General features: G+C 52.7%; 1 protein-coding gene across 6 annotated transcripts in view; it reads right to left on the minus strand.

Annotated features, from left to right (window-relative positions):
- Positions 1 to 485: 485 nt before the first annotated feature.
- cacna1da (calcium channel, voltage-dependent, L type, alpha 1D subunit, a) overlaps positions 486 to 13,058 on the minus strand; it is a 60,377-nt gene continuing 47,804 nt past the window's right edge. For 2 of the 6 annotated variants that reach the window (XM_030375112.1, XM_030375117.1), the window contains 14 exons: positions 12,846 to 13,005; positions 12,479 to 12,606; positions 12,291 to 12,387; positions 11,653 to 11,755; positions 11,090 to 11,191; positions 9,042 to 9,175; positions 8,104 to 8,220; positions 7,234 to 7,721; positions 5,521 to 5,547; positions 4,491 to 4,619; positions 4,163 to 4,302; positions 3,250 to 3,356; positions 2,360 to 2,677; positions 486 to 827 (listed from right to left, as the gene is read on the minus strand). In XM_030375112.1, the coding sequence (XP_030230972.1) occupies positions 519 to 827; positions 2,360 to 2,677; positions 3,250 to 3,356; positions 4,163 to 4,302; positions 4,491 to 4,619; positions 5,521 to 5,547; positions 7,234 to 7,721; positions 8,104 to 8,220; positions 9,042 to 9,175; positions 11,090 to 11,191; positions 11,653 to 11,755; positions 12,291 to 12,387; positions 12,479 to 12,606; positions 12,846 to 13,005 (2,359 nt within the window). In that variant the 3' untranslated portion in view covers positions 486 to 518. The remainder of the gene's footprint in view (positions 828 to 2,359; positions 2,678 to 3,249; positions 3,357 to 4,162; positions 4,303 to 4,490; positions 4,620 to 5,520; positions 5,548 to 7,233; positions 7,722 to 8,103; positions 8,221 to 9,041; positions 9,176 to 11,089; positions 11,192 to 11,652; positions 11,756 to 12,290; positions 12,388 to 12,478; positions 12,607 to 12,845; positions 13,006 to 13,058) is intronic. The other 4 variants (XM_030375111.1, XM_030375114.1, XM_030375116.1 and 1 more) reach the window with 3 other exon arrangements.

The following is a 13,058-nucleotide window of genomic DNA, read 5'->3' on the forward strand; positions in this document are numbered from 1 at the left end:
TCACCCTAAGAGGCCCGCCTTCCCGGCGCCACACACACACACACCGCCCGGCCAATGAGTCCGTGTCTCTCTCTGAGTGACAGCCCGATCCGCCCGGGTCGATTGGCTGCAGGGGCGAGCCCAGTGTTTGAGCCGCGTGCCGTGACTCATGCCAGGATGGGGGGGGAGGGGGTGTATGAGTGTGTGTGTGTGTGTGTGTGTCATCAGTCCCGCTTGGAGCAGTGGGCGGGCTGGCCGGCTCCTCGACCCCCGCCCCCACTGCCAGGCGGGGGGGGGGAGGGGACGACCACCGGGGTGGGGGGGGGACGTGGTCCGTCGTGCGTCTCTCTCAGGTGCCTTTTTCCTCAACGTAAAAGGCACTTCTTTTGGTCGGAGCCAATAGACGCTTTCTTTTTGTGTTCCTTAGCAGTTGCTGTTGTGTTGTCCGTGTAGTTCCCCCTGACCCAACCCCCCCCGCCGCCCCCCGCCCCCCCCCCCCCCGGCCGGGCTGTGGTCCTCCGTGGCTCTGGGGGCCGCTGCTATAACGTGGTGATGCAGATCATCTCGTCGGCCAGGTCCTCCTCGTACGACGCCCGCCGCGGGCCGTCGGGCTCCTCGTCGCTGTAGCTGGCCGCCGCGTCCTGGGAGTCGTAGTCCCGGGGCGTGGCCACGGGGAACACCGTGACGCCGCCGTTCAGCCCCGGCGCCACGCCCCCGTTCAGCAGGTGGCTGGCGGCGCTCTCCATCTCGTCGATGGTCATCTCGCACGCGTCGGCGATCTCGTGCTTGGTGGCCGCCACGAACTTGGGGTCCTTGGCGTAGCGGCCCAGGCCCTCCGAGATCAGCACCTGGAGAACGGCCGGGACGGACGGACGGACCCCACAGGCTTAGTGGAGACAACGGCACGTCATGTACCCTCTTATTGTATGGTGTACGTCCTGGCACTTAATGCACACACTTATTGTATGGTGTACCCCCTGGCACTTAATGCACACACTTATTGTATGGTGTACCCCCTGGCACTTAATGCACACACTTATTGTATGGTGTACCCCCTGGCACTTAATGCACACACTTATTGTATGGTGTACGCCCTGGCACTTAATGCACACACTTATTACATGGTGTATGTCTTGGCAACTTATGTACACACTTACTGTATGTTATACGTCCTCACACTTAAATATAGTACTTAGCATTGTGTAGCGTCTTATCCTAGCTGTTTTTGTTGCATACGGGGAATGGGTTAAGGCTAGCTGTTACAAGCCGTTGAAAATCTGCCTCTTCTGACATCACAAGTGGGCGTGTCCACCTAGATGTATGACGGATAGATGAGTAATGTTGGCTACAGTACCCCGGGTAGGCTGGTAGACTGAACTATCCAGCACACATCTAGGTGGACACGCCCACTTGTGAGGTCAGAAGAGGCATATTTTCAAAACGTCTTGTGACGGCTAATCATACTCACATCTAGTGGTATAATATGGGACCTTTAATGTAAAAACGTATTGGATCTTGTACTTCCTGGTACTTAAATATAGTACCTAGCATTGTTTAGCGTCTTAGCCTAGCTATTTTTGTTGTATATGGGGAATGGGTTAACCTAGCAATTGTAAATGCTTGGCACTTGTTTTCTATGAATATCTTTACTGTACTGCCAGCAATATATTGTTGTTTCTCTTTAAAGTCACACAGTTAAAGTCACCTAAGCGGAGTGTGGCCGCCACCCAGGTGACGTGTAGCATTGGCGCTAGCTACAACCGGGTTCTGAGGAGAGCTTACGAGGTAATGCATTATTAGACGTTGTATAACCGACCTGAGCATTGATTCGACCCGATCGATCATCAGAAACACAAGCAAAGCATTTTTACCAGTCCTACTGTAGCTCAGCCGTTTGCAGTGCAGCAGCCACATGGGACTGAGAGTCATTTGAATGAAACATCGAACAGATGGGCGCATTGATATGGAGAAGTCCAGAACCCCAACCTAAGCGAGGCTGCTTAGGAAAACAGATCTCTAGTGTTGTTTAATTTAAACCTTATCGGCAGCGCTCCTGCACCCAGAACAGATCCAGAATCAGTGTACGCTGTACTTAACGTAACACGCCGTTGCGTGTTTGTTTGTGTGTGTGTGTGTGTGTAACGGAGTACTTAAAGTAACATGCCAGTCGTGTGTGTGTTTGTGTGTTTGTGTGTCTGTGTAACGTGTACTTTACGTAACATGCCAGTCGTGCCTCGTGCACGTGTGTGTGTGCTCCAAGACGACCCACGATGAGGTCCAAACCACAACATAGAGACCCGTCCTCCTAAGCAGCGCCCTCCCCCCCTCCCCTCCCCCCCCTCCCCCCCTGCTCTTGGCCGGTCCAGGGCCTGGGACTCACCGCCTCCACCAGGCTGGTGGCGCTGCCCCTCTTCTGGTGGTACTGGCTGCGGTACCCTGGGGGCACCTGCAGGTGGGCGGGCGAGTAGGTCCTCAGGGAGAACTCGGGATCGTCCGTGTACCAGGAGCTCTTGCGGTCGGGCACGTGGCTGTTGGCCAGGCTCTCTCGGCGGGGGTGGTCCACGCGGATCATGGGTGTGTAGTAGGGCGACTGGTCCTTGCTGCCGGGCGTGGCCGGGGGCGTGGCCCAGGAGCGGGTGGAGCGGGTCGGGGAGGGGCGCTGCGCCCGGCTGGAGTCCAGGCCGGCGACGGCCATCACCTGGACCGGGGGGGCGGGGGGGGGAGGGGGTTACAGGACGTAGGAGCTGGGTGTGGTCCACTCACAGCCAGCCCAGCGGGCCAGTAGGGGGTCTGATGCACCCTGCTGCTCTGATCGCTAGTCACTTTAAGACGTGTCTAAATCATAGAACGATAATCAACATTTTGAATTATCATTCTGTACGGCGCTTTACAAAGTACTATTTACACTTTACAGCGAGAAGTAAAATGTGTTATCACCATATACCAAATATGAATACCACCAACTTTGTTGTGTGGCAATTAAAGTTTCTATTCTATTCTATGCCTATGAATCCAGAATGAACTTACCACAGTCTAACTGTGGCTCATTAGACAGCAATCGGACATTTTGAATACGGTATCAACTAGTTTTCCTTTCTCTTTGACGTTTGACATCCTGTTTGATTATTTGAAGGGCACAGCTCGACGTCACTCATGCATCTTATGCATCGACTCATCAGATAAGTCCATATCTTCATGTCAGGACAATACAACACCATTCAACGTGGACAGAGGACCGTGCGGGTGCATAGCCTGGTCGTGTGCTGCTACCTGGTGCTGCATGAGGTGCAGGGGCAGAGCCGTGCGCTGGTGGGGTAGCTCGTCCTGGCTCCCCTGCCGGCGCAGACACTCAAAGTTGAAGGAGGGCCTCCTATGAGCTGGAGAAAGGGATGAGACGCGAGAACAGTCAGTGCCCTCGCACCTAGTGGGTGGTTCCCCATGTACCGGAGGGGGGGCTCTGCCAGGACAGGAGACGCTGGGGGGACCTGAGTTCATGAAGGAGTGAGATAGAGGGGGGGCTCTGGAAGAGGCTCGCAGTCAGCCTGAGAACACGGAGGGTCCAGAACCAGAGCCCTTTGGACCGGGAGTAGGTCGTCCGCATGCAACAACACCCCGAAAAAAGAAGAAAAAAGAAGGAAAGAAAGACAGGGGGAAAAGGAAGGAAGGAAGGAAGGAAGGAAATATGAGACAAGGAGAGGAGAACAGATGGTGGAGGAGAGAGGAGAGAGGAGAAAGGAGAGAGAAGAGGAGAGGAGAGAGGAGATAGGAGAGAGGAGATAGAGAGGAGAGGAGAGAGGAGATGAGAGAGGAGAGGGGAGAGGAGAGGAGAGAAGAGAGGAGATGTGATGGTGGAGGAGAGAGGAGATAGGAGAGAGGAGATAGGAGAGAGGAGATGAGAGAGGAGAGGAGAGGAGTGAGGAGATAGGAGAGAGGAGAGGAGAGAGGAGAGGAGAGAGGAGATGAGAGAGGAGAGGAGAGGAGAGGAGAGAGGAGATAGGAGAGAGGAGAGGAGAGGAGAGAGGAGAGAGGAGATGAGAGAGGAGAGGAGAGAGGAGAGGAGAGAGGAGATGAGATGAGATGAGATGAGAGGAAAGTAGGGAAGAGGATGAGAGGAGAGAGGTGAGAGAGGACAGGAGGAGAGAGGAGATGAGAGAGCAGTGCAGAAAAGAGGAAAAGGAGACACCTTGAGGCGTGGCAGGAAGCTGTCGTCGTTTCGGCGACCTACGTGAATCGCGGTAGAGCGGCTGCTCGTCGTCGTCATAGTAACTGTCGGGGTGGTGGTAACCTTTGGGCGTCTCGTACTCTGTGTCGCTGTTCGGATACCTGCCAAAAACACGCCCCCAGAGCATTACTAGGACAGCAGTTTATGATTCATCATCACGTTTCATCATCACCTCGGAGTTCCCCGAAGGCTGCAAACCAATCAAATGTTAAATATTAAAACCAAAACGTGTGGTTTTGAGTTCACCGAGCAGAACCGGTGAATCTACGACCACCGCGACCCGCTGTACCTCTCTCCGGACAGCATGCTGTCGTCCTCGTAGAACTCCTCCCCGCTGTAGTACTCTCCAGAGTAGCGGTCCTCCTCAAACTCCTCCTCCCTGCGGATGGTGGGGTGGCGGCTGTCCCCCGTGTGGGTCCTAGGGCACGGAGGGGCGGGGGGGGAGAGATCACGGGTCAACATGGGAGGGTCCTTGATCCCGACCCCGGTAGCCACGAGATTACTGCCATGCCTTGCCATGCAGACGCAAGCCTTCAGGCTGGGGGGGAGGGGGCGGGGGCGGGGGGGCAGCGATGCAACGTGAGCACTGAGCAGCCTCGTCCACTGAACCACAAAAAACCTGCGGTAACCAAGACAACCATCGCGGCACAGCAGCAGGGTAGGGGGATGGGAGCTGGGAGTTCAGGGGGGGAGAGGGAGGGGGGGGGGGGTGGGCGGCGGTGTCAAGCTGGGGCATTCTGCAGAGCATCGCACGGGGGGGGGGGGGGCATCGCGGTACGATGGCTCCGGAGAGACACGGTGAACGCTACTCGTTCCCCGTTAAACACCCAAACCCGTCCGTCAAAAGACGTCGGAACCAAAGCGGTGTTTGTCGGGGTCCTTTGTGCGTGCAGTTCGATCTAAACACATCGGAAAGCTTTCTTGAAAAGGCCAAGCACAAGACGCCGTCGTCGTCTTCGCAAACAACATGCACACAGCCGGGCTCCGGCTGCGGCTGCGGTGCGCTGGCCGCTCGCCGCGCTCTGGATCACATGCTCGCTCGCGTTCCACCTCCTCGCCTTCGCATCGACACGGGCCAGTGCAGCCGGGAGCGGCCCGCGGCACGGGGCTAACGATCCGTGGCGCTGACTCAGCAGTGGCGCGCGGCAGTGCAACATTCCTTATCTACGGCGTTTTGAATAAGTGCTTAGCCAAGCCGACAGAGAGACAGACAGACAGACACCGGTGCAAATGTGTGCATCGCCAGACGGGTTAGATGCGGTAACCCTGGTCGCCGTGGCGCCCGCGGTGGCCTGCGGATGCTAGCAGGAGGGACGTACCTAACATACGTCTCAACGTAGCGTCGCCTGGCACCGGGAGGGGGGGGGAAGCAGGAGAACCGGTCGAGAGAAAGCATTTTATTAGGCGGAGAGAAAAGGGAGGAGAAGAGAGCAGAGAGTAAAGGAGAGGAAGGGGGTGGATCAGATTTGATATGCTGCATGTTGAAACATATATATGTATATGAACAATGCGCAACGTCGGCATAAAAAAAAAAAATATATATATATACGTGTTGGGGGAGGAGGGATGAGAGCGATGGAGGGCAGATGCTACAGCTGGCTGTCAGAGATAAAGACGGGTAAGTGAACCCGCAGCCGGGTTTTATGGACGCCTGAACGGCGGGAGAGTCAGCGCCGAAGACAAGGGGGTCTGGTGGGGAGCATGCGGGGTGAGTCTGGAGATAAACAGTGTGTTAGTGGTTCGCTTATGAGATGAGGTGTCGGGGAGACTGGATGGAGTGCGTCCATCTGTTAGCGAGTGAAGGGTTTATGGTGGAGGGTTCGTAGCAACAGGGGGGGAGGTGTGATAAGGACAACCGGGAGAGAGAGCTCGGGGAAGAAATACTGTCTGGACATGTATCTCTGTGGTTGGAAACGCATGTATATTACCCAGTGGACAATGTATTAACCTCTGGTGTGCTCCAGTTTTGCGTGCTACAAAAGAAAAAACTGTGTCTGAGAAGACTAAGAAAGTCTTCCAAGGACACATGACCTCGAATCACAGCTCGCATCAGAAACGCTTCCTCCGTGTGAGCTGAAGCCAGCCATATGTGGAGTGTCTGAGGTTGATGGCTGGTCCAAGCAGCCTCCCTGTCCCCTTGTCAGGCTGATCGGACTCTGGGGCTGGGTGGGGCGGCACACCTCTGGGGCTTTCACTTCATCAGGGCACAGAGGTTAAACCAGCCATCACCACACACTCTGGAGAGCGCTCGGTCATGTCAGTGTCCACCACCTGCCTGGCTTGTAACATCTTGCCTGCTCTCCACTGATCCAGAGTCCTACCACGTCTCCCTATGTGCTGATGTTGGAGGAGCCCACTCATGCCACCTGGTCGGCGTGTGGCAAGGGAAAACCCCCACACTCTCTCTGTGTGTGTGTGATGTGGCTGGTTTAACCCGTGTGCCTCGATGGCCCCACAGTCTAATCGAGTCGAATGCGTACGACTCTGGCCAGGGGCTCAGTCCAGCCATCAACCACACACACTCCAGTCGAATTCTTTTTTATTTTCCTGCTGTATTAGAGTGAGATAGAGAGGAAGATATGGGAGAGAGAGGGGAGGACAGGCAGCAAATGACCACGGGGAGGATTTGAACCCGGGTCGCTGCGTTCGGGACTGAGCCTATATGGTATGTGCTCTGCCCCGTGAGCCACACACTCTTCATCTAAAACGTTAAAACCTCACTCAATCTTCCTCTTCCTCTACTGAATCTGAACCTTCCTGTTCCACAAGCGACATCAACCGGCCGTTTGCTCGATAACCTTTCACTCTGGAAAGGGCACCTTAGTCCCTGGCACGGTAACCTTTGACCCTTGGACGTTGACCTTTGACCCTGGAACAGTAACCTCTGACCCTGGCGCGGTTACATTTGACCCTGGAACGGGAACCTATCACCCTGGCCCGGTCACCTCTGACCCCTGGCACGATGACCTTTAACCCTTGCACGGTGACCTCTCACCCCGGCACCGTGACCTCTGACCCTTTGGCGCGGTTACCTTTGACCCTGGGGGGTGCGTGGCTTCTCGTACTCGTAGTAGGCGCCGTTGCTGCCGGCGGGGGGCCCGCGGTGGCCCGGGTAGCCGTTGGGCGCCGTGGGGGCGGCGGCGTGGTCGTAGTAGCGGCGCTGCTGCTGCTGCTGGTGGTGGTGGTGGCCGCCGCCGCCGCCGCCGCCGCCGCCGTTGGGCAACGTGGAGGCGTTGGCGTTGTTCAGGTTGATGTTGGTGGACTTGGGCGACTTGCTGTAGGAGTTGTGGTGGTGGTGGTGGTGGCGGTTGTGGTGGTGGTGGTGCGGGTGGTGGTGGTTGTTGTTGGGGTGCGACATGGCGTTGGCGCGGCCCAGGCGGCCCGCCGGCTGCTCCTCCATGTGGGCGTAGTGCGGCGGCGGCTGCACCTGCAGGGGCCGCTGCGTGGCGTTGGTCTGGTGCTGCTCCGCGCGGCGGTGGCCGCCGTTCATCACGTGGTTGCCGAACAGGCCGCCGTTGCGCTGCAAAAAGTAGACGGCGGGGAACCCGGGGGTCAGAACGCATCGGCTAACGCTTCCCGCTAACGCTAGCCCCGGGAGCTAAAGGCTCAGTGGCGGCGCGCGGTGATACAGCTAAGGAGGGTTCGCTGCATGGTGCAGAACGTAGGCCGGGAAGCTGGTATTATGGTGTGGGGTGTTTCATGGGGAAAATGTATGTGCTGTTATGTCACTTAAAGTAAGGAGAAAATGTAGTGGATGCAAGTCGACTTGAAGTGCATCTGACTCTGCGATGCTCTATATCAATACAGGCAGATGGTAAAGCATAAGACATTAGATGGAAAAAAAAAAAGGGCCTACAGTAAGAGATCAGACAGACAGAGAGTGTGACACATGAAGAAGTTACCCTATAAATTTCCTCGTCCTCCTCTGGGATAAAGTCTACTAGTTCATCGTCCTGCAGATCACATGATATCGCTCGGCGGATTTCCGGCCCAATATCATGGAGTGTGCGGAGACCAGCCTGTAACCATGACAACGAGAGAGCTAAGATCTTAGAACCAATACCTTGCTCTGGCACTTCATGCAGCAAGTCAACATCACATATGCATCGTAACCATGCACCACGCACACAAGCACACGGCCAAAGACACAGACACACAGACAAACACACAAACACACACACACACACCCGCCTGACATTAAAGACATTGGATAGTAGGGACACTGGATAAACTATGGGATGTTCACAAATGTTCATTTCTGAAGTTTTTTTTTTGTAGTTCAGCTGTCAGTTATTTTTCAAGGGGGTATTCTGAGCACTATTAGCGGGGTGATTTGTGTTGGATTGCCAACATCGATATATGTGGTTAAATAAAAAAAGGTGATAAAACTGTCATCAGCTTGACATACAAGCTTCATGATGGAAAGGCAACTCATTGGTGCACAAATACCACGTGGGATGAGAATGCTGATGGGTCGAGACAGAGACTCACACTGCATACATCCACATACAAAGACACATCCTGAGAGGTATGCAGTTGGCGCACACGGCAATCATAGCAAACAGTAGTAGACCACTATCGGGAATCTCACAATATCATCAATATCAATAACATACTAGTTTGAAAGCATAATATTTTGATCACATGTGCAAGTGTCTCTCTCACACAAACACACCTTTGGACACACACACACACACACACACACACACACACACACACACACACACACACACACACACACACACACACACACACACACACACACACACACACACACACACACACACACACACACACGCACACAAGCAAGCACATACCCACAGCCGGCGGGCGGACTCACCTGCAGGGCGATGGCCGTGTTGTTTTGGGTCGGGTGCGCTCCCACCAGGCCCTCCTCTTTACGTTTCTTGAATTTCCTAAAGTAGTCCTGTATCAGGAAGGTGGCATAGAACTTCCCCACGGTAACCTCATCATCTGAGTGAACAGACCACACAAACGCTTCCTGTGTGAGCAGCAGTTGACCACTACACAGCACGTCTGGGACACAGATCATGGTGTACACTGCACTGATCCCCTACGGACGCCCGCACCCTGGGACTAAACCACAGGAGGTCATGGACCCCCCAGGGTACACATCCATCTAGATGGTGTATATATACTGTACCTCGCGGCGGGAGAACCTTACTCTCATCCTCGTCTGCAGTTCCAGAGAGGCCAACCAAAACGCTAGGACGAAGAGATTTAGCTTATCTGAATCGAATCTTGATGTGATGTCGCTCTAGCGAATATATCTTATCATGAATAGCTTACCATGAATATCTTATGGTATTGTCTTACCTTTACTGTTGCTATTCAAAGGCTTGAATATCACAACCCTGTTTTAAGTGCTGTACTTTATGTGTCGTTAGTTACAGGCTGCGTTTCTATCTCCTGTTTAAGAACTTTATGAAAGAATATCGTTACTACTATTGCAGCGCATGCAAGCAAGCACAACTACATATATATATATATATACGTGTCGGTGTGTGAGTGAAAACATTCATTTCGGTGCTTGTGTGGGTCACACAGGTATTTACGACATAGATGGGAGCCTGATAATGTATAAGCTCATGGTTATCTGCAGCGTGTACATGTATTGATGTTTCTGAGTGTGTGTGTGTGTGATTGTTTGTGTGTGTGTGTGTGTGTGTGTAAGTGTGTGTGTAAGTGTGTGCGTGAGAATCCTTCTGAAGCAGCGGTCTGAGTCACTTGAAATAAGCACATTGGGGAAAGAGATTGGAGAGAGAGGCAACGCTAGTTCCATGCCACCACCCTAAAACAGAACTGCTTCAGAATATTCTGAAGTACTTAAGAGTCGTGGACACACATATAAACAAGTAAGATAAGGAGAGGAAGCAGTGGAAGCTGAGTCAGCGAGAGACAGAGACAGAGACAGAAACAAAGCGACCAAGATAGGGACAGAGATGAAGACAGCAGCTATACGAAAGCGTCTGATACTGAGACAGAGACAGAAAGGCTGAGCAAGAAACAACCGGAGACAGAGAGCGGAAAGAGGGAGAGAGGGAGAGTCGTTTAGTGTGAACAAGTGTACAAAGAAAGAAAAAGGCACAAGAGACACAATAAGCCGAGTAAGAAACAGACAAGAGCGAGAGAGGTTGATTGACAGAGAGAGAAAGAGAAACGGCATTAAACAGTATATTTGTGTGAAAGACTGTAAAGAGAGAAAGATAGAGAGCCACATAGATAGGAAAGGGAGAGAGAGGGAGGGAGAGAGACAGTTAGAAGGACAGAAGCAGAGAGAGAGAAAGTGAGCGTGAACATTAGACTGATGTAGAGGAGAAGACATGCGATGTACAAGGCCATGCAAGCCATAAGCCCAGCGCACAGTCATCGGTCTCCATCAGCATCCGGGACAGGAGGACAGGAGGACAAAGAGACACACGGAAAAAGAAGACGGTGCTGAGGAGAAACCATGGAAACGTGAGCAGAGAACAGTCAGCAGGAGACGGCCGTGATTCCCTGGAGCACTGCTCTGTCTGAGACGCTGTGTCGTCGACTGCTGCTTCCGGCCTAGGCCAGGATGCTCGTGAAAAAGAGATTCTTAATCGCAATTGGCGTTCTTTCTCTGGGTACCAGGTGTGTGTGTTTGTGTGTGTGTGTGTGTGTGTGTTTGTGCATGTGTATGTGTGGGCATGTTGGGTTGTTTATCCTGTTATATGTCTAGAAGTATTCATACACAACGAGGCGATAGGTCACAGGTCATGGATATGTGTCATGTGATGTTGTGTGGTCTGATTCTATCCAGATGTGTGTGTACGTTAAAGGTGCTGTCAGTGCAAGTGTTATTTTCCTTTTGACACAATGAAGGCACATTGCAGTTCCACTAACCACCAGCAGGGGGAACCACTTGATCCAGCAGCTTCATGCTAGTTCTCTTCCAGATCTTCTTGATGACAGCCCGCAGCTCCTCATTGGCCTGCTCCAGATTACCTGCACCGCGGGGATCACACATCTACCCTGAGAAACTAGCACACCGCTTTACAGATCTTTACAATATAACACACACACATTCCTATTTACTCAACCGCATGCACCATATCGCTTGTGAACGGTGTGTGTGAATGTGTGTGAGTGTTTCTGCGTGTGTATGTGTGCATCAGGTGTGATTATGTGTGTGAGCATATACGTGCGTGTATGTGTGCGTGTGTGTGTGTGTTTGTGTGTGTGATTGTGAGTGTGTGTGTGTGTGTTTGTGATTATGTGTATGCGTGTGTGTGTCTTTGTGTGAGTATGTGTGTGAAAGTGTGTGTGTGTGTGTGTGTTTGTGTGAGTGTGTGTTTGTGTGAATATGTGATTGTGTGTGTGTGTGTGTGTGTGTGTGTGTGTGTGTGTGTGTGTGTGTGTGTGTGTGTGTGTGTGTGTGTGTGTGTATGTGTGTGTGTCCCTCCTACCCTCTGTTTTGATCTTCAGGGCGGTGCGCACCAGAGCGAACAGGGTGGCGTTGAACATGACCGTCCCATCACTGTTCAAAGGCATGTTCATAGCAACCAACCTCTGAAAGAGAACAAGGTTTAAAAACACACACAGTTACCCTGACGGTGCTGGCCAAGGTACAACTGCATGCTTGTATTCTGTGTGGGTATGAGTGAAAATTTGTGCATATCTTTGCAAACAGGAATAAACAAGCTAATATATATATAAAAAAGTAAAGTGAGGGAGTGAAAAGAAGAGAAGAATAAAGAGAGAGAGAGCAAAAGGGAGGGGAGAGAGACCGCCAGAGTGCGAGGAGTGGGAGATTGTGAGAGAGCGAGAGGGAAAGATTGAGGGAGGGAAGGAGAAGTGAGAGAGAAAGACAGTGAAAGGAGTGAGAAAGATTGCGAGAGAGAGAGAGAGAGAGAGAGAGAGGAGAAAGAGTGGTGGGGCGGAGACAGTGAGAACATGGAGAAGAGAGAACGAGGGAGTGAAAGGTAGGTGAGAGAGAAAGAGCCAGAGTGAAAGAGGGAAAGGAGGGAGAGAGAGAGAGCGAGTGGTGGGGGGAGACACAGTGAGAACACTGCGAAGGAGGGAGAGAGGAGGAGAGAAGGCGAACCTTGCATGCCACTCTGTGTGGGCATAGCTTTCCGAAGCCGAGAGGCGGTTGGATCCGACGGAGGAGTGTGACAACATCCAGGTGTTTGATTCTCCCTCTGTAGCCACAAAACATTTCACCAGTTACTGAGGCAGCCACAGGGACACAGAGAAACACTGCCTGCTCAAGTGATGCTGAGGAGCACATACTTCGCCTCGGGGTCATACTCAGACCAGATCCTCTTGAACTCGTCCAGGTGGTGCGGCCCCAGAATTGACCAATCACGCGTGAGATAGTCAAAGTTATCCATGATGACGGCCACAAACAAGTTGATAATCTAAAAGAGCAGAGGGAAATGTCTTACTACACTGTAGGAAGTATTATGGTGGAATGCGAGACGTGACAAACTGTTGGAACATTTACATAACAATAAGTCAATTTTAGCACATTAGCTGCTACCTCTGTTGTATGGCTAATCACTGCCATCTAAACGAAAACTAGCATCATAACATTTCTAAATGTCAGACCGGTGACCAAAAGCCACAGACACCGTGCCGTGTTTGGGTTTCTGCCTACCAAGAAGGCGCAGAGCATGTAGAAAGAGATGAAGTAGATGACAGCGAATCCGCTGCCGCAAGTCATCTCTTCTCCGGGGTTGTAGTCTGACTCCGGGTCACACAGTTTGCCCGGCATGCAGGCTAGCATGATCTCCTGCCATGCTTCACCGGTAGCACACCTGGGACACAAAGGCTCCGTCAGCCACAACACAAACAAACACAAATAAGAAAT

Source organism: Gadus morhua, chromosome 13, assembly GCF_902167405.1.
Source record: "Gadus morhua chromosome 13, gadMor3.0, whole genome shotgun sequence".
NCBI classification, from domain to species: Eukaryota; Metazoa; Chordata; class Actinopteri; order Gadiformes; family Gadidae; genus Gadus; species Gadus morhua.